Raw genomic sequence first — 25,967 nt, 5'->3', positions numbered from 1 at the left:
GTTAGTTTTTTGTCTCAGTATCCAAACTATATAAGGTAGTTTATTTGTCCCTGGTAGTAGTATAAATAACACATATTTTGAAGACATTTGTCTTTTCATGAATGCTGTGCTCATCTACACAGCCTGCTTAGTGAATATGCCTAAAATACAAGAGACTACATGGATTCTTCATTTAATGACTGATTCCTGTTCCTGTGATTAGGTCACTAATGGGATGCTAAATGAGGAATTGTATACAATACGTACTTCATGATATTCAGGACAAAGATATGGTCAAAGGAAACTCCAACTTTGTGACTTTGCTTTTGTTTTCATAACTCTTACATGCACTACTATAATATATAACAACATAAAACTATAGTACTGCACAGTACAATCAGAAAAATCAGAGCATTGTATGAACTAGGTGTAATGTACAGAGAAAGACATTGAGGATCTATCAATATGTGCAGAACTGTACAAAAAAGATGAGTCATAAGTCTGAGTAGTGGGTCATGTCAGAAACAATGTGCCTCATTTGTATGTCCAGACATTAAAAAAGGTAGATTGTTGAACAAGGAATATCTGTGTATTGGCTTCAGTGTTTCTATCTAGGATATTCTTGAGTATTTTCTGAAGTGGTAGTTTAGCATTCATAGGTGTCTTGAGCTAATCTTTTTCATGAAATATCCTTAATTCTCCATCTTTTTGAAAGAGAGTTTTGTTGGGTAAGTTAAATTAGATCAGAAGTTTTTCACTGTTAGGACTTGAATACATCACTGCAAGCTCTTCTGACCTTTAAGGTTTGTGTTAAAATGCCTGTTGTAATTCTAAGTGGTTTACCTTTATAAGTGATTTTTTTTTCTTTTTCTCTGCTTTAAATTTTTGTTGTGGTTTTTTGATATCTGGCAGTATAATGAGGATATGCCTTGTGAGCTTCTATTTTCATCACAGTTTTTGATGTTTTCTAAATTCAATGTAGTTGTATTTTAAACATTTTTCATCTTTGAGAATTTTTCTGCTATGATTTCTGTAAACAATTATTCCATCTATGTTATCTTTTACTTTTTCTGGAACTCCAATTAGCCTCACATTGCTCTTTTAGTGTTGTCTGGCAGCTGCTGGATGGTCTTTTCTTTTCTTTTATTGTGTTCTCTCTGAGTACCTCTGCATAATTTACCATGTGTCCTCAATTTCAGACTGACTGGTCTGTCCTGGGGCTCTCTCTGGGCTGGGCACATGGGCCAAGGTGTGAGTGTGGGATGGGACACTCTGTCCCATCTCCTCTCTGGGCTGAGTGTATACACCTAGCCTGTGGCTAGGGGCACAGCATTCAGTTGGTTGTTCCATCCCCACATTTCTCTTTCTATTACACCTTAGAAATTTTTATATCTCTGTGACATATGCATCTCATAAGATATAAGATAATATATCATCCTTAATCTAATCTCATTGTTAGATATTCCCTAATGAAAACTGTACTACTTTTCTTTTTTTATTTATATATTTATTGGTACATTTTAGGTATACGATACATTTACATTTACCATGGGTGTTTGTACCTGAACATGATATATCTCAGTTCTTGCTTTTTCTCCCATTACCTGTGCACACTTCACCCTTCCCTATTTACACAGACTTTGATTACATTTTTTTTCTTTCTCATAATTTTTCCTTTCCTTTCTTCCCTTTTTACTTCCCCTCCCACTACCCCCAAACCCATTCACCTTTTCCTATTTAAAATTATCAATTATTCATTTTAATCATTTTCCTCCTTATTTACACTTTCAATTTCTCACACTAGAGAAACTATTCAGTATTTACACATGTGTGTCCTATTTATTTCACTTAAGAGTATGGCCTCAATATGCATCCATTTAGCTAAAAATGTCTCTAGTTTCTCATTCTTTTTCACTGAGTAGTACTCCATTTTATAAAAAACCCCAAATTTTCTTTATCCAGTTTCCAGTCGATGGGCACTTGGGCTGTTTCCAAGCTTTAGCTATTGCAAACTGCGCTGCTATAAACATAGGTGCACATGTATCGCTGTGGTATGTTTCTTTTAATTCTTTGGGGGAAGATTCCCAGTCAGGGAATAGCTGGGTCAAATGGGACCTGTCAACTATATTTAAAGAACTGAAAAAATCAGGCCCCCAAATTCAAAGACTGAATTCAAAAATGGGCATCGAAAATGAACAGACATTTCTCAGAAAAAGAAATAAAACCAGCAAATAAATACATGAAAAAATGTTCAACATCACTGGTCATTAGAGAGATGTAGATGAAAACAACACTGAGATTCCACCTCACCTCACAAAGAATGGCTGCTCTCAAGAAATCAACCAATAACAAATGCTGGCAGGGTTGTGGGGAGAAAGGAACCCTTCTCCATTGTTGGTGGGAATGCAGACTGGTGCAACTACTGTAGTACTTTTCATTAGCATTATAAATTGCCATTCATGAATATTACTTTGTGTTTAATTACAACTTTTTTACAAAACCAGTTTTAAGTTTCACAATGCTGGCTAAATATAATCAGACACAGAAGAGGTCTATTTCCTAAATAATTTGAGCAAAGATGTATTTTCTATGTTGTTACAGCAAGTCATTAGTTATTCATCTACCCCAGTTCTTTTTACCCCATGTTTGACCTAGTAGACTCTCTCCATGAACCATGCTTTACAGACAGTGTAGAAATAAAACTGGGGCCAACCAGCAGGAGAACCAGTCTTCCTATTCTGCTCTTTCTTTAGCAGTGAATTCCCACCTAGAATCAAAATTCCTGTGTGGCAAGTGCATGTGGATGAAGAATAAGGGTTTGATGACCAAAAAGTGAAGTAAACATTTGTGGGACTCAGCCTCATTTCAGCTTTTTATGAGTAGATCTGAGATATTTCATGTTATGAGTCTCACTCTTCTTCCTGGGAATATATTTCTGCTGATTTAGGAGGCAATGACCTTTAAGGATGTGGCTGTGGACTTCACCATGGAGGAGTGGGCTTTCCTGGATCCATCCCAGAAGAAGCTCCACAGAGATGTGATGTGGGAAAACTTTACGAATGTGACTGCTATAGGTAAGGAAGATAGATTTATGCAATCCAGGAGCATAGGTTATTGCTCTTCAGTGCCGTTTACTTTACTGGAATATGGAAGTATATTTGATAAATCTTCCAGGCGTGGTCACATTGTACCATGAATCTAATTGGAAGATAATAATTTGTATGTAATGTAGTAACTCATCATTACATTTCTTTTTCTACACTTTAGGAAGAAACTGGGAAAACCAGCAGCAAATTGAAGATGAGTACCAAAACTTCAGGAAAACTCTAAGGTAATATGCACTAACAAGAATATTCCTCAAAGGTCAGAAATATTAAAACCAAGCAAACTACACAAATGAGACCATGTTCAAAAAACTACAGAAAGCCAGACATGGTGACATGTGCCTGTAATCCCAGCACTTAGGCAACTGAGGCAGGAGGATTGGTAGGAGTTTGAGGACAGCCTGTGCTACATAGTGAGTTTGAGACTGGCCTGAACAATGTAGGGAGACTCAAGAAAACAAACAAAATGAGGCCACATTCAAATTTCTTTAATCACACAAAATTTCTCCAGAGATGAATACATGTTTAGTATCTAGAATTTGACAATTGTATATTTGAAATATGTCAATATTTGAAATGTAGGGACTATCGATCTTATGCCACAAGTGGCATCTCGTGCATACTAATAGACATTATTTTTCATGCTCAAGATTATAAAACTCTTACATGAAATTGTATGTATGCATTGATTCAAGTTGTATATGAAATTTTATACACAAATTTTGAGAGCCAAGAAGAGGAAATATAATTACATAAACATATATCTTAAAAGACTGCTTTGTTATCAAATTATCGGAGCAATGCTATATGTTTTAAATGTGGTATACATAGTCAGTACTTGCAAAGTTGGTAACCTTGAGAAACTATTCAAAGTACAAATGAATACCCCTGTTTTGTTAATAGCTGTTTCAACCAATCCTGAAAAGCATTTAGACTATTTATGTTCTGACTCCAGTATTAGAAGGCACTTCTCATAATGTTAGAGGGAATGTCATAGTGGTATAACATCTGTGGAAAAGTGTATAGAGGTTTCTCAAAAAAAGTAAAGGTGAAATTTACATTTTACCCAGCTATACTTCTACTGGGTGTATTCCCCACAAAGTTAAAGTAGTCATATCAAGTGGATGCATGCATATCCACGTTTGTCACAGTAAAACTTACAAACATGAAGCTCAGGAAACAGCCTAGATGCCCATTCACATATGAGTAAAAATGGAAAATGAGATGGCCTGGGCAGGATGGAACATTCTGGGAAGCTGAGGCACATTCATGCTCAGGCTAGGCACTTAATGACTGATGAGGCTCAGTTTCAAAATAAAAGATAAATAACTCTGAGAATGTAGCACAGTGCTAAAACCCTGGGGTCAGTGTCCAGCATGGAAAATAATGTGGTGTGTAAATATGAAGGAATGGTATGCAGCCATAAAGGAGAATGAAATGATGTCATTTGCCAAAAAATGTATGGATCTGGAATCCATATTACATTGAATAAGATAAGCACAGAAAGCTCAACATGACATGTTATATTTTATATGAGAAATGCAAACTATGAATTAAGAAGTAAAACAAAGGAGAGATGATAAAAAGAGAGAGAGGCAGACATTTTGGAGAGGGTGAAGAAGCTCAGCAAAATGGAGAGGGGTAGAGTCATGGGGCAAATAGGTGTGAAAAATAATATATGTATCATATGTATCAATTGTTCACAATGAAAGTTACCGTTATGTATTGCAAACATATCAATTCCAAACTCACAAATGAATACCATTTTGGTAAAAGCTGTTTCCAAGCCATCGTCCAGAATGTACAGTAAGTTCATGATCAAGTATCATTAGGAGATATAAAATCAGAACTCTTTCTGGTCAACCATTAATATAAAGACACTTTTAAATGTGACTGGTTGGGTTTTTTCTTTGACAGAAGTGCAGAAGTAGATATATTCTGTCAACAAAACACTGGACTCAAATCATATGCACTTCATAGATTTGAACAGAAGCTCTGTAAGTGTACCAGACATAGGAAAACATCAACTGACTTTCAGTCTTTGCAAAAACATGCCAAAACCAATGCTGAAGAAAAAAACCTATGGATATGAGCAATGAGGAAAATGCTGCTGTGCGTGCACTAAAGGAAGTAATGCTGAAGAACAATCTTTTATATATAAGCAAAATGTGAGACCCATCACTACACCCAACTATGTTCAAATCCAGGAAAGACATCACAGTAAGGTGACTACTTGTATACAAAGGAGGAAAGGTTTGAATTCTCACCATGATATTCAGAAACATGACGGAGCTCACACTGGAAGAAAATCCTATGTATGTAACCACAGTTGGAAATCCTTAAATAATAACACTTCATTTGGTAATCATGAAGGAACTCCCACGGGGGGAAAACTATGTATGTAAGCAATGCGGGAAAGCTTTCAGTGCAGAGTCATTGTCAAACACATGAACACACTTACACTGGGGAGAAATCCTCTGTATGCAAGCAATGTGGGAAAGCTTTCAGAACAAAGAGTCATTGTCAAATACACGAAAGGACCCACACTGAGGAGAAACCCTATGAATGTAAGCAATGTGGGAAAGATTTTACCACACAGTTGTCTAATACATGAAAATACTCACACTATGGAGAAAATATATATATAAGCAATGTGGGAAAGCTTTCACCACACATGATTCTTGTCAAAGACATGAAAAGACCCACACTGGGGAGAAACCCTATGTATGTAAACACTGTGGGAAAGCTTTCAAGACACACAGTAATTGTCAAACACATGAATGGACCCACACTGGGGAGAAGCCCTATGAATATAAGCAATGTGGGAAAGTTTTCACCACACATGGTTCTTGTCAGATACACAAAAGAACCACACAGGGTAAGCCCTATATATGTAAGCAATATGGGAAAGCTTTCACCACACACAGTTCTTGTCAAATACATGAAAACATCCACACAACAGCAAAACCCTTTGTATGTAACCAATGTGGGAAAGCTTTCAGCACACACAGTGAATGTCAAAAACATGAAAGGACTCACACTGGGGAGAAACCCTATATATGTAACCAGTATGGGAAAGCTTTCTGCAAACAGAGTTCTTGTCAAATACATGAAAGGACTCACACTGGGGAGAAGCCCTATCTATCTATGTAAGCAGTGTGGAAAAGCTTTCAGCACACACAGGAATTGTCAAAGGCACAAAAGGAATCACAGTGTAGAAACTGTGTATGTAATCAATATGGAAAAGCCTTTCCATTACTCTAGTTATCATCATAGATATTTAAAAATTAAGAGAGGAAATTAACTTTGAATATATAAAGTGACTTGCACTGACATCAAAGGACAGTGCAGAGAAGCACTTTCTTTGTATGCAATATAAAAAAATTTCAGTACACGGGTATTATTACATACCTGAAAGACTTCATAGAACAGAGAATCTGAATGTATGTGAACAATGTTGGAACTGTTTTATTTTCCTCAGTGCATTTGAATTCATGAATGAATTCACATAAGAGGGAAGCCACATGTGTGCAATGAATCTGGGAAATACTTCCATTTTTCCACTTACCTTGAAAAACATGAAAAGAGAAAGCCTCTGTAAATAATGTTTGAAAGCTTTTTATGATTTTTATAACATCAGAAAACATGCAGGAACTCAAAATGAGATTTAGCATAAATCCTGATTATGAGAAAGCTAAGAATCAGCGACAGAGACAGAGAGGTGTGTGAAAAATGAGATACACTGTTTCAAAGCACACATGCTGAGATAGTTTTCCTCCAATATGTCTATGAATTAATGCAGTGATGAGGTTGGAAAGTGCATAATAATGTTAAATTCAGAATAACAAAGCACTTTGCATCCAAGTCTTTAGTACATGGCCTTTAAGGGACATGTTTCATGCAAACCATTATCTTAGTTGTATGGGTAAAATGAAGCTTATTCATACAATGAAACTTTGTTCAGTTTTAAAAGAAAGAAAATCTTTCATTTGTGATAATGTAGTTTAACCTAGAGGTCATTATGTGGAATATGCCAGGCATAGACAGATTAAAGCTTGATCATATTTGTTTTTAGCGTCGAAAATTGACAACATTAAAGAATCAGAAAATTTGGTGATAGTTGCCATGTGTGGGTGTGGGGAAGTTGAGAGATGTTAATGAGAAACATAATGTTCATGTTGTAGAGTACAAATGGCATAAACCCCATAGTGACTAAAGTGATTGATACAGTGTCACATAGAATTAAAATTTGATAAAAGTTTTTAGTGTTTTCTCCATATGCCCAAAAGGTGATTGTGTTAGGTGATGCAAATACTATCAAGGAAGAATGTGCTAATTTCTCAATATAAATAGTAACAAATTGCACTCTATACTTTCAATAAATTATTGTATTTTTTGTTTAAAGAATACAATTAAATTTAGCAAAAATAACATGAGTGGTTTCATGATGTGTCTACAGAATCTCTCCTTTCTTCAATTTTTAAAGATATAATTTAGTTTGTACCATATTTATTTCTGAAAATATTCAGTATTAGTTGACCCAAAGGTTGTAAGGTTTTGTTACACTGAAAGTTTTCAGTATTTAAGTGAAATTTATGCTTGGAGGATATAATTTGGAAACAGTTGACATTATCACACATTCATTTCATCCCATTTTGACAGAAAGTTGTTATATATGTATTCAAGAAACTTTCTACATTTTAAAAGCACTTAATCTTGTTTGTCTGATTTAACAAGCTTGACAATTAACATGTACTCAAGGTGCATCCATTTTCCTACAAATGTCTTGAATTTGTCCTTCTTTGTAGCCAAGTAGTATACCATTATGTATAGATACCGTATTTTCTTCATTCATCTGTTAATGGATGTATACAGACACAGAGAGCTTTTTGGCAGATGGGAGGGGATCAGGAGGCCAAGGAAGGGAAGAAGGGGGTGTAAAAATATTTGATGTTATATACCAACTACCCACAATGAATACAATCTCTGCAGTTCACAAACATGAACTAAATAATGACAATAATATTGGTAATATGATGATGCAATTGGGAAAGGGGATCTGGAGCCAGAGGGAGGGTGATGGGTAAGGAGAAGAAGAGAAACCATAAGAATCAAAATGTTAAATACATATCATACTCCCTAAGGTGAATGGGAACACGTATTTCAAACATATTAATTAAAAAGCTTAATACTTAAATATTTAGAGACATTTTGTTCTTTTTTCTGTTTCCTAGATTTATCAGAAGATGTATTGAAAAAGCATAAAGATGTCTTTGGGTCTCTGGGAACCAGCCTTTCTTTTGCAGGTTTCTTTAGTTTTGAATTCCGCATAAACATTTATTGCCATAGGCCCCAATGAAATGTATTGATACTAATGTAAACAACAATCCATTGCATATACTTCCATTGGTTACCCATGGCAGTGATTATGTGATTTTGTGAGGGAGAGGAAATAGGTATTCACATGAACCAGGACATGTGCATCTATCAAGTTGCACCAGCAAATGGAAACATGTATTTTTTTGCTATCTAGATCCTACCATGGCTGTTGCTATGCTATACACTTCACCGAAATGTATTTATAAACCTTGTCTTCGTGCATTGCAGCAGACCAAACCAAAATACCACAGGGTTGTAGACTTTATGAAGTAATTATTTCTCACAGTTGTGAAGCCTAGAAAATCCAACATCAAAGCACTGGCAACTTAAATATCTAATGAGACATTGTTTACATATGGAGACTTCTAGCTGAGTTCTCACAAGGCACGCATGTGTACAAGATGTCTTTGGCCTGTCTTTTACATGTATATGTCATTATTGACTCATTACATAAATAAATTCCAGAGACCCCACTTCCTCATAGCATCAGCTTGGGAATTAGGTTCTGAAACATGTATTTTGGGGTACCTAGACATTCAGAACACAGAAACCATTATATGAGGTCCCATTTTGTGTTGAGCAATGTAGTGGATTACATGAGGCTTCATGTGTCCCCTAGAAGTTTATATGGTGATAAAAACAGTGCTACACACTCAGAAGTATTTTGAGGACAGAAATTTAAGCAATCTTTTTTCAATTAAAATTTAGAAGAGAGAATGCAATTATAGATGTCATGAAATGAATTAGTCACAAAGTATTCCTGAAGGAAAGACAAGCTTGATCACCATTTATTTTGAGATCCTCAAATTAGATATTAAAAGTAAATGAAAGAAAGGGATTTTTGCCAGGCTCATAAAATAATTTCCCATGTTATCAGTGCCTGCTGCTTCCTGCTGAGAAGATTAAGTTCTTACAAGCATTGACAAAATTTCTACAGAGAACAGAAAAGGAATGTTGAAGATGCAGTTTCTTAGGTCATTAAGGATCCGCACAGGATCTACAGTGTAACGGCAAGTTTCAATTTCACAAAATCGGGCCAGTGCAATATATTTCCAAATGCAGTTCATTTCCCTACTTGCCACTCTCATTCAAAAAGGACAGGTGTTTCGGCATGGTCACATCTCGTGACTTAGCTCAAATACCTGACTTCTATCAAACCCACTTCATTAACTTCTCCACCAATGAGTTCTACACTCTCTGAGTAATGTAACTCTACTTGTCACTTTCCACCTTCCCCTACCACCTCACAGTTTAATGTAGTAATGTCTTCATTGGCTTCTTCCCCTTTTAAAATGAGAACATCGCATTAGATTTTTAAGGGGCACATTGCACATCTATGAACTTTTTGCACCTTTCAGACTTAGTTTATAATATGTGTAGTATGTAATATGTGTGGAGAATTATTTCTTTAGCAAGCATGTGAAACTTTCAAATCTTCATTCAATGCCCTGTCATTTAGAAAGTGAGTGTGTCTAATATGCAGGTCTTTGCCCCTGCATTATAGTTTGAATCTTTGAAAGTTTCTTTTGAAGTGCAGTTCTGATTGACTGGTTTTCCTGATGAAGGACCTGAAGCTAGAGAAATTTTTAAATGTCTCAAGTTCTCATAGCTTGGGTTACTGTAGAGCAATAAAAATGTATGTGCATATTGCAATAGAGTATTTGATCCCTATAGTGGTCTGTCTATGACATCTAGGAGACAATTCTTTAATATGTTATTCCCTGCCCCAAAAGGCTTTTGTGCACTCAGCTTCAACATGCTCTCAAGTTTTGTCTCCCAAGATTCTGCTTTCTTAACCTTCTGGAATGGGAATAATGATTTTCTTATTCCAATCAAGAATACGGGTGCTTTTACATATTATCTGTTCAAATATCCAGTGTCTCACATAAGTAATTAAAAATAATCTAAATATCTTTTATGTACATGTTCAGATTGGAAGTTCCAAGAGCATGGGACAAAAATGTAGTGAAGTTCTATGTCATACATTGCTGAAGGTCAATGTGAAGCAAAATGCAGAGGAAAGCTGTGCTGATGCTAATATAAGCCATTCTCATATTGATAACATCATTCTACTCATCAGGAAAAAGCACTTGTATGCTCATCACATTTTACTGGACCCATGGCTGAACTATCATCATTAGATATTCAGTTTGCAATATAGGAATTTTAGAGAACATACTAAATTGCACAATGGGTTAATGATTTGAAATCTAAGACTTGAGCCAGTTGGAAATCCACAGAACAAGGATGTCCACAATCAACCTTGAATTTCCACGTTAGTAGAGACTGAAACCTCAGTGGTGGTCAGTGTACATTTATTGCTTTATTCCTTCAAACTGTGATCCAGTGGGACCCAATATTTTGGTGTGCCTTCCTTTCATTAACTTAAAATAAATGTTTCTCATTATTTCACACAAACATATCCAACATTCAAAACAATAATAACAAGGTTCAGTGAAAAGAACCAATATAGCCTTGCAATATTGAAAGGATTTATGTAGTGAGTGACTCTACAGAGCATTTAACAGATTGATGTGCATCTAAGTGGGAAGTGAATGCAATGCAATATATGCTTTGATTATATATATTTTAAGGCACACACCAGACCTATATGTTTTGATTACTAGGGCATCTTTATAAAGCCCTTATAGATGTAAGTACTCTTTGTAGAAGAATAAGGGCAATATCATGGAGAGCATAATTGGAAAGAAAATGGGTGGAGTCAATTCTATGCACCTTAATGTATTCCTCACTCTGTTCACTGAAGGATTTGAGTGTAATTCTACTCTCTTCTGCCCCTATTTTGTCTTTTCTCTGGCCCATGTGCCATGGCTCATTGATGGAATTGTCTCAGTGCAGGAGAATGCTAGGTGATGTCTGGGTATATTCATGGAGTTTCTGGGAAGGCTGGTTGACAAGAGATTAAAAATGATCTCCCAGATGTGCACTCACTGTATCCTAGGTGCTCCCTGCTCCTTGTAGATAAGGAAAGAATGTCTTCTTGAAAATGTTTATTTAGATAGATGCCTTGCAATAGCGTGATTGTGGGAGCACAATCTACTCTTTCCATTTGTGTAATCTCTGTAATGCTTTAACATTTTTTATGGATAAGGTAGCCTGTTCTGCACTGAAAGTACATGACTAGTGACATGTGTCAGCTCCCTGTGTAAGATACAAAAAGAGGAACAAATGAAGATCTTGGTCTTTGTTGCTTGTAGCTCTGAAACCCTGGGCCTCGCTGTTTTGTGTCTTTCTTTTCTAAATAAGTCCCTTTCCCTTCGGGACCCCCAATAACTCATTAATTGTTCTGTTATCTGGTCTTTTGCTCAGTCTCCATTTATTCTGCAAAGGAGAATCTTTTCTGACTTAATCTCATCATGTCCACGATGTACTCATGTTAATATGGACCCGATCATGAGATGCCTTGGTATGTCCCCATCTGCTGGTTGAATTGGAATATTACAACATAAAGGAGAGGTTCTGGCTCATCTCTGCCTCCTGTGAATGCTCCCTGGCTAGTCAGGCTTGAAGCCTGAATGTTTGATTGCTGTAGAAAATGTGATAGGAAATGAGAACACAGTAGTGGTAAATGGCTTCACTGACCAAAAATATCCAACATGCTACTTGGCCTACATACAAATGCCTTGATATCTTCATATACTGAAGGTTTAATGGATTAAAAATTGAGGGATAGAGGGCTGGGGATTTAGCTCAGTGAAAGAAAATAGAGGGATAGCAAAAATGTTACTTTCCAAATGGGCAAAACAGTCTCCAGAGTCATTCTAATGCCCCCAGTTAAGGAGACTGATACATAGGAAATACGGAAAATGATCACAAAAGTCTGCCCAGTCAGAGGTGGTGTCTAGGTGATGGAAATGACTGCTTTTAAGCTAGGATACCTCAGCTTGATTCCTTCTTGTGTCCGAGCCTCAGTTTTTTCTATTTTAGAGTAAGTATTCCCAGGTAAATACTCTGAGATGTTAGTGGATATTAGAATCCTCTTTGGAATCTTAAGTGTCCAAGAAACTAGATTCTTACATTAGTGATACAAGGCCAGGTGTGCTATCTTTGAGCCAAAGAAAATTTCTTTATTTAGCTTAACGTTAAGTGTGCTTTCCTACAAATAAAGAAGGCTGGGGGCTAGAGATTTAGCTCAGTGGTTCTGCCACCTGTCTCGCAAGTGCAAGGTCTTGAGTTTGATCCCCAGGAGCCCCAAAAAAAGAAGGCCAGGAAAACAAACAGTGCCTTGATTTTGATAATTATATATACATTCTCCACCATAACCAAATAATTAATTTGGCCTTATATGCAGGAGAAGAAATTGGCATGTTTGTATACTCTAGGATCTACCCTCTTGCCCATCTGCGTTTCACTTCTGACCAAAGCCTTTGATGTTGTGTAGCCTCTGTGTGACAGAACCATCAAGGGATGAGCTGACAGAGGCAGTCATTTTTGTTAACCAACAATTTGCAACTCTTGTAAGCTCTTTTCACATTTCTGCTGATTTGAGAGAATATACATGGGGTATGTTATGTTTCCTCCAAAAAAAATATAGCAGGGCATTAGAGACCTTCCTGAACCTTGGGGGAATTGAGGTATAGCCCTTCACCCCTACAATCTGGGTTCAGCTTACATGTGGCAAAACCTTTTACTAGGCTTTTACAGGCACAAGAATACTAATTCTCTCAGACCCTTCATAGTTTACACACAGACAAATTTTAAGGATGTCAACTCTCCATGCTCATGATGCCCATATGCCTTTGCTTCAAACTATAGCCACTGTCATCAATGCCAAACCATCATTACTGGTAAACTATGTAGTTCAAACATTTTAGGGAAAATGCCACCTCTTCCATAATCCTAGTGCATTTCACATCCCTTCTTTCACATTTCCATGGCATCTTGCCCTCATTTAGTTTCTACTAGAGTCACCACAGCAATCTTTATCCTCATTTCTTATGAAAATATTGAAGCTGTCAGGTAAAAGGCCAAAAACCAAGACTAGACCAGGCCACAACAAGTTTTTATTAGGGCAACAGATCTACTCGGCTGTCTCTGAACAAAGGAGAGACAAAAGCAATATGGCCAGGACAGCAAGTGCCTTTTATAGGGGCTTGTAGGAGCTGAGGTGGGGTTGAGTGAGGTAATGGCTAGGGACTGGAGGAGCCTGTGACATCACTAGTTGCTTGGAGGAGAGCAAGTATTAGCTTACTCTTTTGGTGTGAGTTGGGGTGTGTTGGAAAGAAGGTAGCTATTATATACAGCAGCCACCCTAAATTGGAGGGAAGCCTATCATTCCAGTCTCTTGTTTTATGGTTGTTGGGCAAAGGTTTCTTCTGGAGCTGCTTCAAGCTGACAAATGGGCAAAGGTTGGGGCTAAACCTGGATCTGATGGGGGCAGCAGTAGGTAGGGGCTTTTTCCTTCTGCTGCAGTGGCTGGTACCCCACCATGATGAGCTCTGTAAGTGTCTTGTTGGTAAATGCCCTCATGCATTCCTGTAAGAAACTTTGAAAACAGCAAAACAAGCATGGTGCAAAGCAGAGGATCAGACAGATAATACTGAGGGGTCCCAAGAGCAGTAATAGCCAGGGGAGCCATGAGCTCCAGGAACCAAACACATCCCACCATCAGTTAGCACCTTGGGGGGCATATCTGGTCCATTGAGTCTTAAGTCTTTTTCACTTGATGTGTAGTTCATTTTATTTACATAGGTTTTACAGAGACAGCTGGATGTTTAGGGGCTCATCTGTTATAGAAGTAAGAGCCTGTTATAGAAGTAAGGGATCATAGCTCATGATCTAAGGGCCCATGTGACATGTCCTTGCTCTGAGAGAATGAGTGGAAAAGTGATAAACACAATTTATATAATCTTTATAATCATTTTTTGAAATATAAAAAGTGTATGTAACTGAGTAAATGTCTTTTGGAGGCCACATAGAGATGACTGTAGTGTTACTATGAACTTGACTTGTCCTTTAAATTCAAGGCCATGAAAACACACATTTTAGGTTGATAGTTCCAGCAAAGCCATGGAATAGTTGTGTAAAGGACAGTTTGATTCCTGTATCTCTCAGCTTTTGGAGGCCTCCTAGATATATTTAAAAATAAAGAGAACTGATAACCTCCACAAGGACCCTGGCCAATTTAAGGAGATCAAGTGTAACATAAAAGGCCTGATCTTTTCAGACATGGGTAGGTATCCAGGAAATATGAGCACAATGAGAAGAGGCATCATAAACAGAGAACAAGGATGTATGTTATTTTAAAAGGAATAAATCTTGTAGCTGCTTGGTATAGAACTTATCCTGACTGTGGCTGACAAGCAAGTGATTTTTTCCCAATACTCTTACTTTATGGTTTTATTTTTTGATCCCTACACAATAGTTAATTTGTTATCACAGAATCAGGAAAACACTTGTCTAAAAGGAGAGATCTGGAGACCAGTGGTATCTAGGATTGGACACCCGTAAAGAACTTATTTTAATTTCTCTGAAAAGAATCTATACACACTTGTAGCCAATTAATGATTTTCCCCTTCTATTTAGTCCCCCAAGTTTTGTTTTGTTTTGTTTTGTTTGAAATGGCTGTGTCATGAGTGAACCAAAAGATTTTTATGGATGGGCTGTGTCTTAATTTTTCTGAAGTCTAGCTTTATTATTATGTCATTATTTTATACCATTTTTGGTTATTTTTTCTGCTGGGTGTTTAAGACCAAGTTAAAGTGAGACCTGTGCCAATCAATATGAACCTCTTGCTATCTATCAAGGTCAGTTAAGTCTCCCCTGGCCATAACTTTGGAACCATACATAGAGCTTCTCTGCTCCTCTGTCAGTGTCAGCCATCAGGATGGATCATGGCCTTACTTGACCAAGTTGTTTTCAGTGAAATCATGGGAGATTTTTTCTTGGTGACCCTCCTTTGGCACACAGTACATTGTCCTCTGGTGTAAAGCAATCTCCCAGTTTAGGAGGTTGAGTGACTTACCAAAGATGTAGGACCCTGTAGAGAAGGTTCCCTCATGTCTTGGAACTTTGTTGACCTTGAGGGGCCAGGCCCAAAGTATTGGCTGTCCTCATAGCCCAGTTACCTTTTTAGTTTTGGTCTCCAAACTATAGTTGTTGAACACCCAGAAGAGAAGGTCAATAGCATTAGCATTGTAACAAGACTAATGAACTTAATTATTATAATTTTACCTTAATAACAAGCATTTTGGAATTTAAAATATAGAGAACTGCTATTGTTATCAGGCATGGATGTTTTATTAGTTGAATTCCTGTAGCATATTAGCAGAAGAAGAGCCACAAATAATATTTTAACATGACAATTATGATGACTTTACCTTTGTAACACATTTAAATGTCCATCTTGATATAAAATAGCCATTGTTAAACATGCTCATTTTTTAAAAACACCAAAAGTTTTTACCTAAATTATTATCTTTGAAAAATAAATAAATAAATAAATAATCTTTTGATAGGATACCATCTAAAGAAAATATCTCAGTCCATAAATGTATCAGTTGTCATAAATAGCTGGAGTGTATGAAAAAGGCAAATAACTGAATGAAAAAGAGGTTATTATCATAAACAAATATTAGAAAACCTGTACAGTCAGGAAGTATAAATACATTTAGTACACCAGAAAAAATAAAACCTTGTTATTGTTGCTTTTTACAGGATATTTAGTCCTTTGAAAATGACCAGTGTAAGCATACCATAATAACATATTTAGAATTTATCCCTTTGATGACAACTGATGTAAACATAGTACAATAATATATTTAAGTAATATTTATTGATGTAAGTCTTTTATAAGGCTATGAAAGCTATCAGGTCAGTCTGTGGTAAGATGAAAACTGTTGAGGTCCCCCTAGTGAACAAAGACTGGAAAGTATTTCCATTTGGCTGCTCCTTTGTTCACCAAGGGGAGCATGTCTTGAACTTAATCTTTATCTACAAATAAAACAGCTGTATGATTGGACAAAAAACAAAGATAAAAGGCCATTTATAAAACTAGAGTGCACTCAAATATATTTAGCCCAATGGAATTATAATATCGTTATAATTTTTAGGTTTATAATTATAAGTAAGACTATTCAAAACTTTTTGTAAGTCAATTAACAGAGATCTCTTATAGAATTAAAATCACAAGGAATGAAAACTATTCCTGTAAACCTTTTATAACAAACTTGAAACCAACAAGCAAACACATATATTTTCTTTATAAATCACTTCTGCACACCTTCTTGACATACCTAAGCCATTTGGTCTTGTCCTTCTAACAAGATAAATATATAAAATCCTTTTATATCAAAAATATGTCTTTTACTTATAGCTGTTTTAATATTTTGCCTCCAACTCACTATAAACCTTTTATACTTCTGTCAGTCATTATCTCATGCCTAGTGGTCTTTGTTAAGTAAATAAAGTTCCAATTCCTGTTTAATGGTTAGACACAGGTGGTTTCTGTCACTGATTACAGTCCTAAACACATGACGGTTAAGGCACATATATCACAAGTTTGTTCAAGGATTCCCACTTTTTTCTTCAGAGCTAAGATGTTATCTGTAGTGGAGCTACACATCAAAGGAGCTATATAACTTTCACTTTAAAAAGCAGAAGAAATGGGCTAAGGCAAGCTTTTAAAGGGATACACTACCTATTTTGCTTCCACAACTACTTTAATAGCTAATCTACTAAACTTTAAAACTTTTTCCTATCAACAGGGTTATAAGGTGGGGTAGGTACGAGTGGTGAGTGATCAGCTCAGGCTAGGAGTACTTGAGAAGGAGAACAGGCTTGACAGGGAGGTTTGAGAGTGTAGGTGGAAAAAGGCTTGTATCTAGGGTATTTTTGACCATTTGCCATTGCACTGACAGCAGTTGTGTAAATCACACAGTATGTTAAAATCGAAAGTGACATTTTGGGGCCATGGAAACCCATTATCTAATTTATACTGAGGCCAAACCTGATTATAATAGAAAACAAGTCTTTTTGGCTTAAAGTCTGGTCCCAACAATCCGAGGAGTTTGAGTTGTGCCAAGAGGCAGCCCAGAGGCATTGAGGGGGGTTGGATTATTGGGCCCCCTGGTTAGAGTGGGTGAGGTGGAGGCAGTTCCCAGGGAGAAAGACAAAGGGGAGAAGCGTCCTTGTCTCCTTTGACAGTCTCCGAGTGAGTCTCCCAGAGGTAGAGACCAAGAGGAGGTGGCCCGACGGGGCATCCCCCAGGGGCACAGTCCTGGGCCCAGCAGCCATGAGGGTTTCTCTGACCAAGCACTTTGATTTCTCAGAAGTCCTCAGAGGGAGAGAGAATGAGACAGAGAACCTGATGAGAGGGAGGCTGAACTCCCTACTCACCCAGACATTGGTGACCAGTGTGGATGTGTAGGGTCAACAATGGCAATGGTAGAAAGCCCCATGAGGGTCCTGGCTTGGCAGATATGCTCCAATGGAGATGGTCAAAAGGCCAATCAACCCCATCCCACAGGGGATCATCTGTTAATGGGCCATCTACCATCCGAGTCACAGTACCAGAAATGTCAGGTAAAAGGCCTAAAACCAAGACCTGACCAGGCCACAACAAGCCTTTATTAGGGCAACAGATGTGCCGAGCTGTCTCTGAACAAAGGAGAGACAAAAGCAATATGGCCAGGACAGCAAGTGCCTTTTATAGGGACTTGTAGGAGCTGAGGTGGGGTTGAGTGAGGTAGTGGCTAGGGACTGGAGGAGCCTGTGATGTCACTAGTTGCTAGGAGGAGAGCAAGCATCAGGTTACTCTTTTGGTGGGAGTAGGGGTGTGTTGGAAAGAAGGTAGCTATTATATACAGCAGCCACCCAAAACTGGAGGGAAATCTATCAGAAGCTGCTGCTGATGGGGTCTCCACACAGTATGGTGATCGTACTTAATTCCCAGTCCTTTGATGACTCCTTAGATGACTTGGAATTTAAAGGATGGTCCATTATCACTCTGAATAGACCTAGAAAGTCCAAACCTAGGGGTCATTTTTAAAAGGTGGACTTTTATCACCTCCAAGGCCCACTCTGATGTAGTGGGCAAGGCTTCTGTCCACACAGTAAAGGTGTCACTGCATACCAGGAGGTGGTTGTACCCCTTACATGTAGGCATACAGGTGAGGTCTATTTGTCAATCTTCAGGGGAGGACCCACAACTTTGTACTGGGTCAGGCAACCTGGATGGATGAGTCTGGGTAGTATGGGAGGCACAGATAGGACTTGTCTTTAAGACCTGGGTTACCATGTTTCAGAATCCCAGCAGTCCAAAGAGTCTATTGCCATAGAGGTAGTAACATGGCATTCTAGGTGGAAGTCATCATGTAGGAACTTAGTGATTTTCCACTGGCTTGTCCCAGCAGTCAGGGTCCCACATACCAGTGTTGGCCCTTTTGTAATACTCCCTCATTATGAATAGTTTGAAGCTCTTCTGTAGAGTATCCTGTCTCTTACCCAAGGCCTGGAGTGGGACTATGCATAGAGCTATAGATAGGCCAGAATTATTTTGGAAAGTGGCAAGTTAGCAATGAAATCTACCTTAGAAACTCTCTGGGAGAAAGGGCCCAAGGAGGCTTAATATCCCCAGCAATGGATAACTGCTACCTCCCTTGGGATATTTACTGCCTCTGGGAGGTTGAGGATCTCTAGTCCATGTTGGAGACTGGTGAGTAGTCAAAATTCCTCTTTTTCCACATGACTGTGTGTGCATTAGGAATAGAAAGGGAAATTTGGAATCAGCATCCTGGGCAAGTTGGAAAGCCCAAGTAAGGGTAATAAGTTCTTCTTTTAGGTTGAAGTCCAAGGGGGAAGTCTTCTTGCTTCAATGACCTGGGTAGGGCTAACCACAGCATATCCTGCCCTTCTAATGCCATCCTTTTTGAAACGGCCAGCACCAGTGAATCATGTGCTAGGCATCCCTGTCAAAGCCTGGCCCCTCAAATTGAGACAGCTTGCACAGTTCTGGATGATGTTTTTTTCAGACTCATGGTCTATCTGTTGCTTATTTCAGAGGAGGGTGGCTGGGCATAAAACAGTACAAGACTGAAGAGAGACATCTGACTTTTTGATAAGAATGACCTGATATTTAGTGAGCCTTTCTCCAGTCATTCATAAATGTTCTTTGAGCTCTAACAGAGCCTTGAACTGGCATGAGGTTAGAACTAAGAGCATTTGTCCCTAGGTTATCTTAGAAGCTTCCTTGATTAAGAGTGCCAAAGTGGCTATTTCTTACAGACAGCTAGGCCAGTCCTGTCTCACTCCATCTAGTCACTTGAGAAAGTAGGCAACAGGTCAGTCTTCCAGGCCCAGATGTTTAGTCCCACTCCCAAAATGTGGGGGCCACCCTATTGATTATCCCCAAGTATGCTGTAAAAAGTGCAAGCTGTAAAGAGTTAACCCCATGATTGTCTTGTTTATAGAAGTGAGGCTTGCCAAAGCCTATTTGCCTAGGTCAGAGTGATTCTTACCCAAATTCTAGTCCCAAAGTTAAAATATGCTTTACTAAAAACACAAGGTTAATTATTAATCACAACCTATATATTACCTGTTCTGTTCCTAATTCAAGAATGCTTTCTGTCTTCCTTTACAAGACTTGCCTGCATCAGCAACATATCCATAGCAATTCCTCATAGTCCCTTTACTTCAATCTAACTATGATGTCACCAATAAACACTGACAGCTCTGGGTGTTCAGGGACTTTTCTTGTTCAGCCTTGCTTGAACAAGCACTAATCATCCTGGCTCCCCATATCTGTCTCTTAACTCTGTCTGTGTCTTTCTTCTCACCATGCATCATAACCCTAAGCAGGAGATTGGGATTCACTTCAGGGGTCCTGATATTCCTGCTTGCTATTTCTCAGCCATGAAGAGAGAAAAACGCTTGTTTAGGTCTTGGATTCCTAATGCTGGGTTCTGTATCAGGGCCCATTTTAAGGCCTTAAAGTTTTCTTGAGTGGCTGTTGTCCACTTTAAGGGTTTAGTTTCTGATCCTTGAGTTCCCCCATATAAGGGTTTGTTTATTACTCCAAAATGGGGTAATCATATGTGACAGAAGACTGCCACTCCAAAAAAAGCCCTCAGCTGCTGTTTAGACTCTAGAGGACCCTGGCAGCAAATTGCCTCTCTTTGGGGGCACACTTATCTTTGTCCTGAAGTTAACATGTGTCCCAGATATGTCAGCATTGGTGAGAAATCTGTACTTTATGTTGGTATACCTTGCAATCCCTCTTTGCTTGAAAATTGGGTTTTAATTGTGTTTTGATCAGACAATCAATACCTCAGTGGGGTACCAATGGGGTTATATATGTCCTGTAATAGGCCTCCCTTTTAGAACATGAACTCTCTCAGGTTGTGAGCTAAAGACTGTACAGGTAAGTGTGGGGGAGGGCATCTGTAAACCCTGAGACAAGACAGTCCAAGTGTACTGTAGTCAAAGTCCTATTTAAGGATATTTTTTTCAAAGGCAGAGGGCCAGGGGTTTATCTCAGTGGTTCCACCACCTGACTTGCAAGTGCAAGGTCCTGAGTTTGATCCCCAGTACCAAAAAGAAAAAAGAAAAAAAAAGCAAACAATGGCAAACAGATATTAGGATCCATAGGGATAGGAAAGAAGGCATCTTTGAGATCAAGAACAGGGAGCTATTTTGCATCCCCTGGGATCTGCATAAAAAGGAGTATATGGGTTTGTTACTAATGGGAGAATAGATATGACTGTCTCATTGATGGGCCATTGTTAGGATGGTTGTATTGCACTGGAACTGGCATGGCACTCATAACCCTGTAGCCAAAATCATCAATAATTTATTTTATCCCTATTCTAGCTTCTTCCTTATGGTAATACTGTCTTTTGTGAGGATATAGAGTACTGTCCTGGCACTGAGTGATGAATAGAGTGGCATTGACAGCCCCTCTTGCGGTGCCATCATATCGTGCTGGGTGATCATTTTATGGTGAAGACATTGAACCCCATGGGGTTAAGCTGCCTAAGTCCCTAGCAACTAGGACATGTGTTGTCAGAGTTTTGAATGTCAAAATGGCCCTGACTAGGAACAGTGTATCTCTTCCAATTACTGTTATGGGGAATTTTGGTATCATGATAAGGTTGCTTGGAAAAGGAAATCTCCCAAACCACAGTTCAGAGTGGGGATAAAGAAAACTTAGGTCTCAAAGTGCATCCATTTACCTAAAAAAGTCTCAAGTTTATCCTTTATGTCAGAGTAGTACTCTATTGTATATAAGGTCACATTTTCTTTATCTGTTCCTCTGTTGATGGGCATCTAGGCTGTTCACAAGATGTAGCTAATACAAATCATGCTGCTATAAACATGGCTGTGCTTATATCACTGTGGTACAATGCTTTTAACACTTTGGGGAAGATACCAAGAAGAGGAATAGCTGGGTCAAATAGAACCTCTAGTTTCAGTTTTTGGAGAAATCTCTATGCTGGGTTCCATGTTGGTTGTACCAATTTACACTCCTACCAACAGCGGAGAAGGATTCTTTCTTCCCACAGCCTTGCCAGCATTTGTTATTGGCTGATTTCTTCATGATAGCCATTCTTCCTGGAGTGAGATGGAATCTCAGTGTTTTAATTTCCATTTCTCAGATGATTGGTGATGTTGAATTTTTAAAAATGTATTTATTTGGTGTTTCTATTTCATCTGAGAAGTATCTATTCATCTCAGATGCGCATTTTTGAACTGGTTCTTTAAATTTAGGGGTCTGATTTTTTTTGAGTTCTTTATATATTCTAGAGATAAAGAATCTGTCTGAGGAATAGCTCAGAAAATATTTTCACCATTCTGTGGCTTTTCTCTTTACTCTGTTGGTGATTTCTTCTGCTTTGCAAAAGCTTTTTAATATGGTGAGAGCCCATCTGTTGATTCTTTGTAATATTTCTTGTGAAATTGGTATTCTGGTTATAGTCTTTGCCTATACCTATATCTTCAAGTGTCTTATCTATTTGTCTTCCAGTGAATTCAGTGTTTCTGTTTTGATATTTACATCTTTGATCTATTTCAATTTTAGTTTAGTACATTGTGAGTGGTATGGGTCTACGTTTAATCTTTTGCATGTGGAAAGCCAGTTTTCCCAGCTCCATTTATTAAAGAGGGTATCTTTCTTCCACTGAAGGTGTTTGGGCCGTTTATCAAAGATAAGGTAGCTGAATTTGCTTGGAATTATTTATGCATCTTATATATTTTTCCATTGATCCTAGCCTCTGTTTTTTGTTCCAGTACCATGCCGTTTTTGTCATGTTAGCTTTTTAATATAATTTCAAAGCCCTTGCCTTTGCTGCCCAGAATTGTTTTTGCTATTCTAGATGTCTTCTCATTCCATATGAATTTTATGATTGTTTTCTCTAGATCTGTGAAGTATGCTGTTGTTATTTTGATTGGGATTGCATTAAATCTGTACAACAGTTTTGAAAGCATTACTATTTTCTATATATTGGTTCTGCCTATCCAAGAAGAAGGGATATCTTTCCATTTTCTAATATTCTCTTTGATTTTTTTCAGAGTACTGTAGTTTTCAGTCTATAGATCTACTTCCTTTGTTAGACTGATTCCTAAGCATTTCATTTTTCTTGATGCATGGTTTCCCCAATTTCTCTCTCAATGAGTTTGTTATTCATGTACAGGAATGCTATTGATTTTTTTTTCCTGTATTGACTTTGTATCCTCGTATGCTGATGAATTTGGTTATTAATTCTAGAAATCATTTGTTGGAGTTTTGGGCGTCTTCTGTGTAGAGTATTGTGCCATCAGCAAAAATGATCATTTATTTTCTTCCTTTCCTATCCATATGCCATTTTTTTCTTTCTCTTGTTGAATTGCTCTCACTTATATTCCCAGAAATATATTAAATAGGAGTGGTTATAGCATCCTTGTCTTGTTTCTCATGTTAGAGTGAAAACTTTTACCTTTTGATCATTTAATATGTTGGCAGTTGCTTTTTCATAGATGGCTTTTATCAGATTGAGATGAACACTTTTTATTGCAATTTTTTCTAGATTTTTTATTGTGAATGGGTGCTGGACTTTGTCAAATGATTTTCTGCAATTATTGAGATGATCCTGTGGTTTTTTTCCTAGGTTCTGTTGATGTGGTGTATTACATTTATTAATCTACACATATTGAACCATCCCTGAATCCCTGGGATGAATCCTACTTACCCATGGTGTATAATCTTCTTGATGATTCACTGCATTCTGTTTGTGAATCTTTTACTGAGAATTTTTGCATCTTTGTTCATTAAGGAGATTGGCCTGTAGTTCTGTTTTGGTTGGGCCTTTCTCTGGTTTTTCTTCCAGGAGAGAGTTTGGGAGTATTACTTCCCCTTCAATTCCATTAAAGAATTTGAGGACTAGTGACATTAGATCTCTGCAATTCTTGTAGAATTCAGCAATGAATTCATCACAGTCTGGGCTTTTTTGTTGTTATTGACAGTTTTTAAATTATTTCTTCAGTTGAAGTGATTAATATTGGGTTACTTAAAATTTTTATATCTTCTTGACAGGTTGGGTGTTTCTTACTCAAGTTGACACAATCAGTTAACTATGATAACTATGAAGTTGACAATCAAACTTTAAGCCACAGTCTTGACACAAAAACAAATTCATAATTACACTTGTTATAATTATCCTGCATACATATGAAAATGTATTAATTCCCACCTCATAATGGAATGAAAGTTTTCTCGGGTGATCCGTACTCCCAATATTTTATAACTTGAACATAAGTTTAACAATACTTAAGAAGCAAAATTAAGTCCATCAACATTATATTATATTGATTAGGAGATTTCTTTTTACAATTACAATGCTCCTTTCTGTAACTGATCACAGTGTTGTAGCTGGAATTTAGAACTACTTTTACCACACATTCTGTATTCCCTTGGCCTTCAGCAAGCACCTCAGCAGGTCTTGGTTCTTTCCCTGGTGGTGACCCAAACTTTCACTCCTGAAGGTTTTGAACTATTTGTCATTCTGCCTGGATGGGGTTGTTGTAGTTTCCCATTGGCTTTAATAACAGTGCATACCACAAGGTGCCTTATGGGATATCCTGCATTCCAAGTATATTCTTCCTTTCCTCCATTATGCAATGATAGTCCAATTTTCCTTTGACAGTCTGAATCAGTAACCACTTCCAATACTGTAACTCCCTTTTTAGCTTGCTTACTGAGAGGCATGAGGAGACCAAAGTGACCAGGGTGAAGTCTTACCTTCCAGTTCAATTGTATCAATCTTGTGCTTCAAGGTATAAGCCTTTCCTCCTCTGGCACTAAGACTTCTAAGCCAGTAGAGCATAAAATCATGGGAACAGGAAGCAAAAGTTTGCTAGTAGATCACTGTGAATAATGGTGAGGGGTACCATTCCCACTTCCATCCCTTGATTCCTGGACCCATGAATCCTGGCTATGGAAGACAGTACCATATATTGGATGCTGATTTAAAACACATACAGCCTTTTGAAAAATGCACCAGCCCTCCAAGCTATTGCCACATAACGAGCTCTGTAACTTTGTCTTCAGAAGATGATTACACTTTTGTATTACTCCAGCCCCTTCTGGATGGTGAGACCACAGTACAACCAGTTAATTCCATGAACAGGAGCCTATTACCTTACTTCTTTGGCCATAAAATGTGTTCCTTGGCCTGAGGTAATGCTATGTGGAATTCCATGATGGTGGATAAGGCATTCTGTGAGTCAACAGATGGCAGTTTTGGCAGAAGCATTACATGCAGGGCAGGCAAATCCATATCCAGAATAAGTATCTATGCCAGTAAGGGCAAACCACTGTCCTTTCTATTATGAAAGTGGTCCAATATCAACAACCTGACATCAGGTCATAGGCTGATCACCCTGGGGAATGGTGCCTTCTCAGGGACTCAGTGTTGGTCCCTGTTGCTGGCATATTGGGCATTCAGCAGTGGCTGTAGCCAGATCAAACTTGGTGAGTCTATCCATAACCTCCATCCCTGCTACCATGGCCATTCTGTTCATGAGCCCATGGAGCAATGACAAGATCGATGAAAAAAGAGATTGACTTCTATCTAGAGAATGGGTTATCTTATCCACTTGATTGTTAAAGTCCTGTTCTGCTGAGGTCACTTTTTGCTGAGTGTTTTCATGGGATACAAATATTTTTACATCCTTTACCCATATGGCAAGGATTTATGGAAAATAATTTTTTCTGATGAGCCTCTTCCCTGAATATCTTTCTCACCAATTTTCCAGTCATGTACCTTCCAAAGTCCTGACCATCACACCAGACTATTGGCTACAGCCCATGAATCATATGTATGTGCACACCTAGCCATTTCCCCTTCCAAGTAAAATATACTGCCAGGAGCACTGACCAAACTTTTGGTCACTGTGAAGATTTCCTTTCTCCACTGTCTTTCATGGACGTCTTAGAAAGGGGGTATAATTCTTCTGATGCCCACTTGGAGATGGTGTCTTCATAAAGAGCAGAACCACAAGTAAACCAGGCCA

The 25,967-nt window shown here is 38.0% G+C and overlaps 1 protein-coding gene across 1 annotated transcript; it reads left to right on the top strand.

Annotated features, from left to right (window-relative positions):
* Nucleotides 1-1,948: 1,948 nt before the first annotated feature.
* Nucleotides 1,949-7,519, top strand: LOC147821443 (zinc finger protein 124-like). Its single transcript, XM_087200295.1, has 4 exons — nucleotides 1,949-2,030; nucleotides 2,927-3,053; nucleotides 3,247-3,310; nucleotides 5,001-7,519. Exons 2-4 carry the CDS (start codon nucleotides 2,933-2,935, stop codon nucleotides 5,173-5,175), a joined length of 360 nt encoding a protein of 119 aa, XP_087056421.1. The 5' UTR covers nucleotides 1,949-2,030; nucleotides 2,927-2,932; the 3' UTR covers nucleotides 5,176-7,519.
* Nucleotides 7,520-25,967: the final 18,448 nt, after the last annotated feature.

This window comes from Heterocephalus glaber, unplaced genomic scaffold (genome assembly GCF_053883595.1).
Source record: "Heterocephalus glaber isolate CG9 unplaced genomic scaffold, H.glaber_assembly_v1.0 deba00001737, whole genome shotgun sequence".
Lineage (NCBI taxonomy): Eukaryota > Metazoa > Chordata > Mammalia > Rodentia > Bathyergidae > Heterocephalus > Heterocephalus glaber.
Note: the sequence above shows the minus strand (reverse complement) of the source record. Positions and strands in the feature narration are given on the sequence as shown.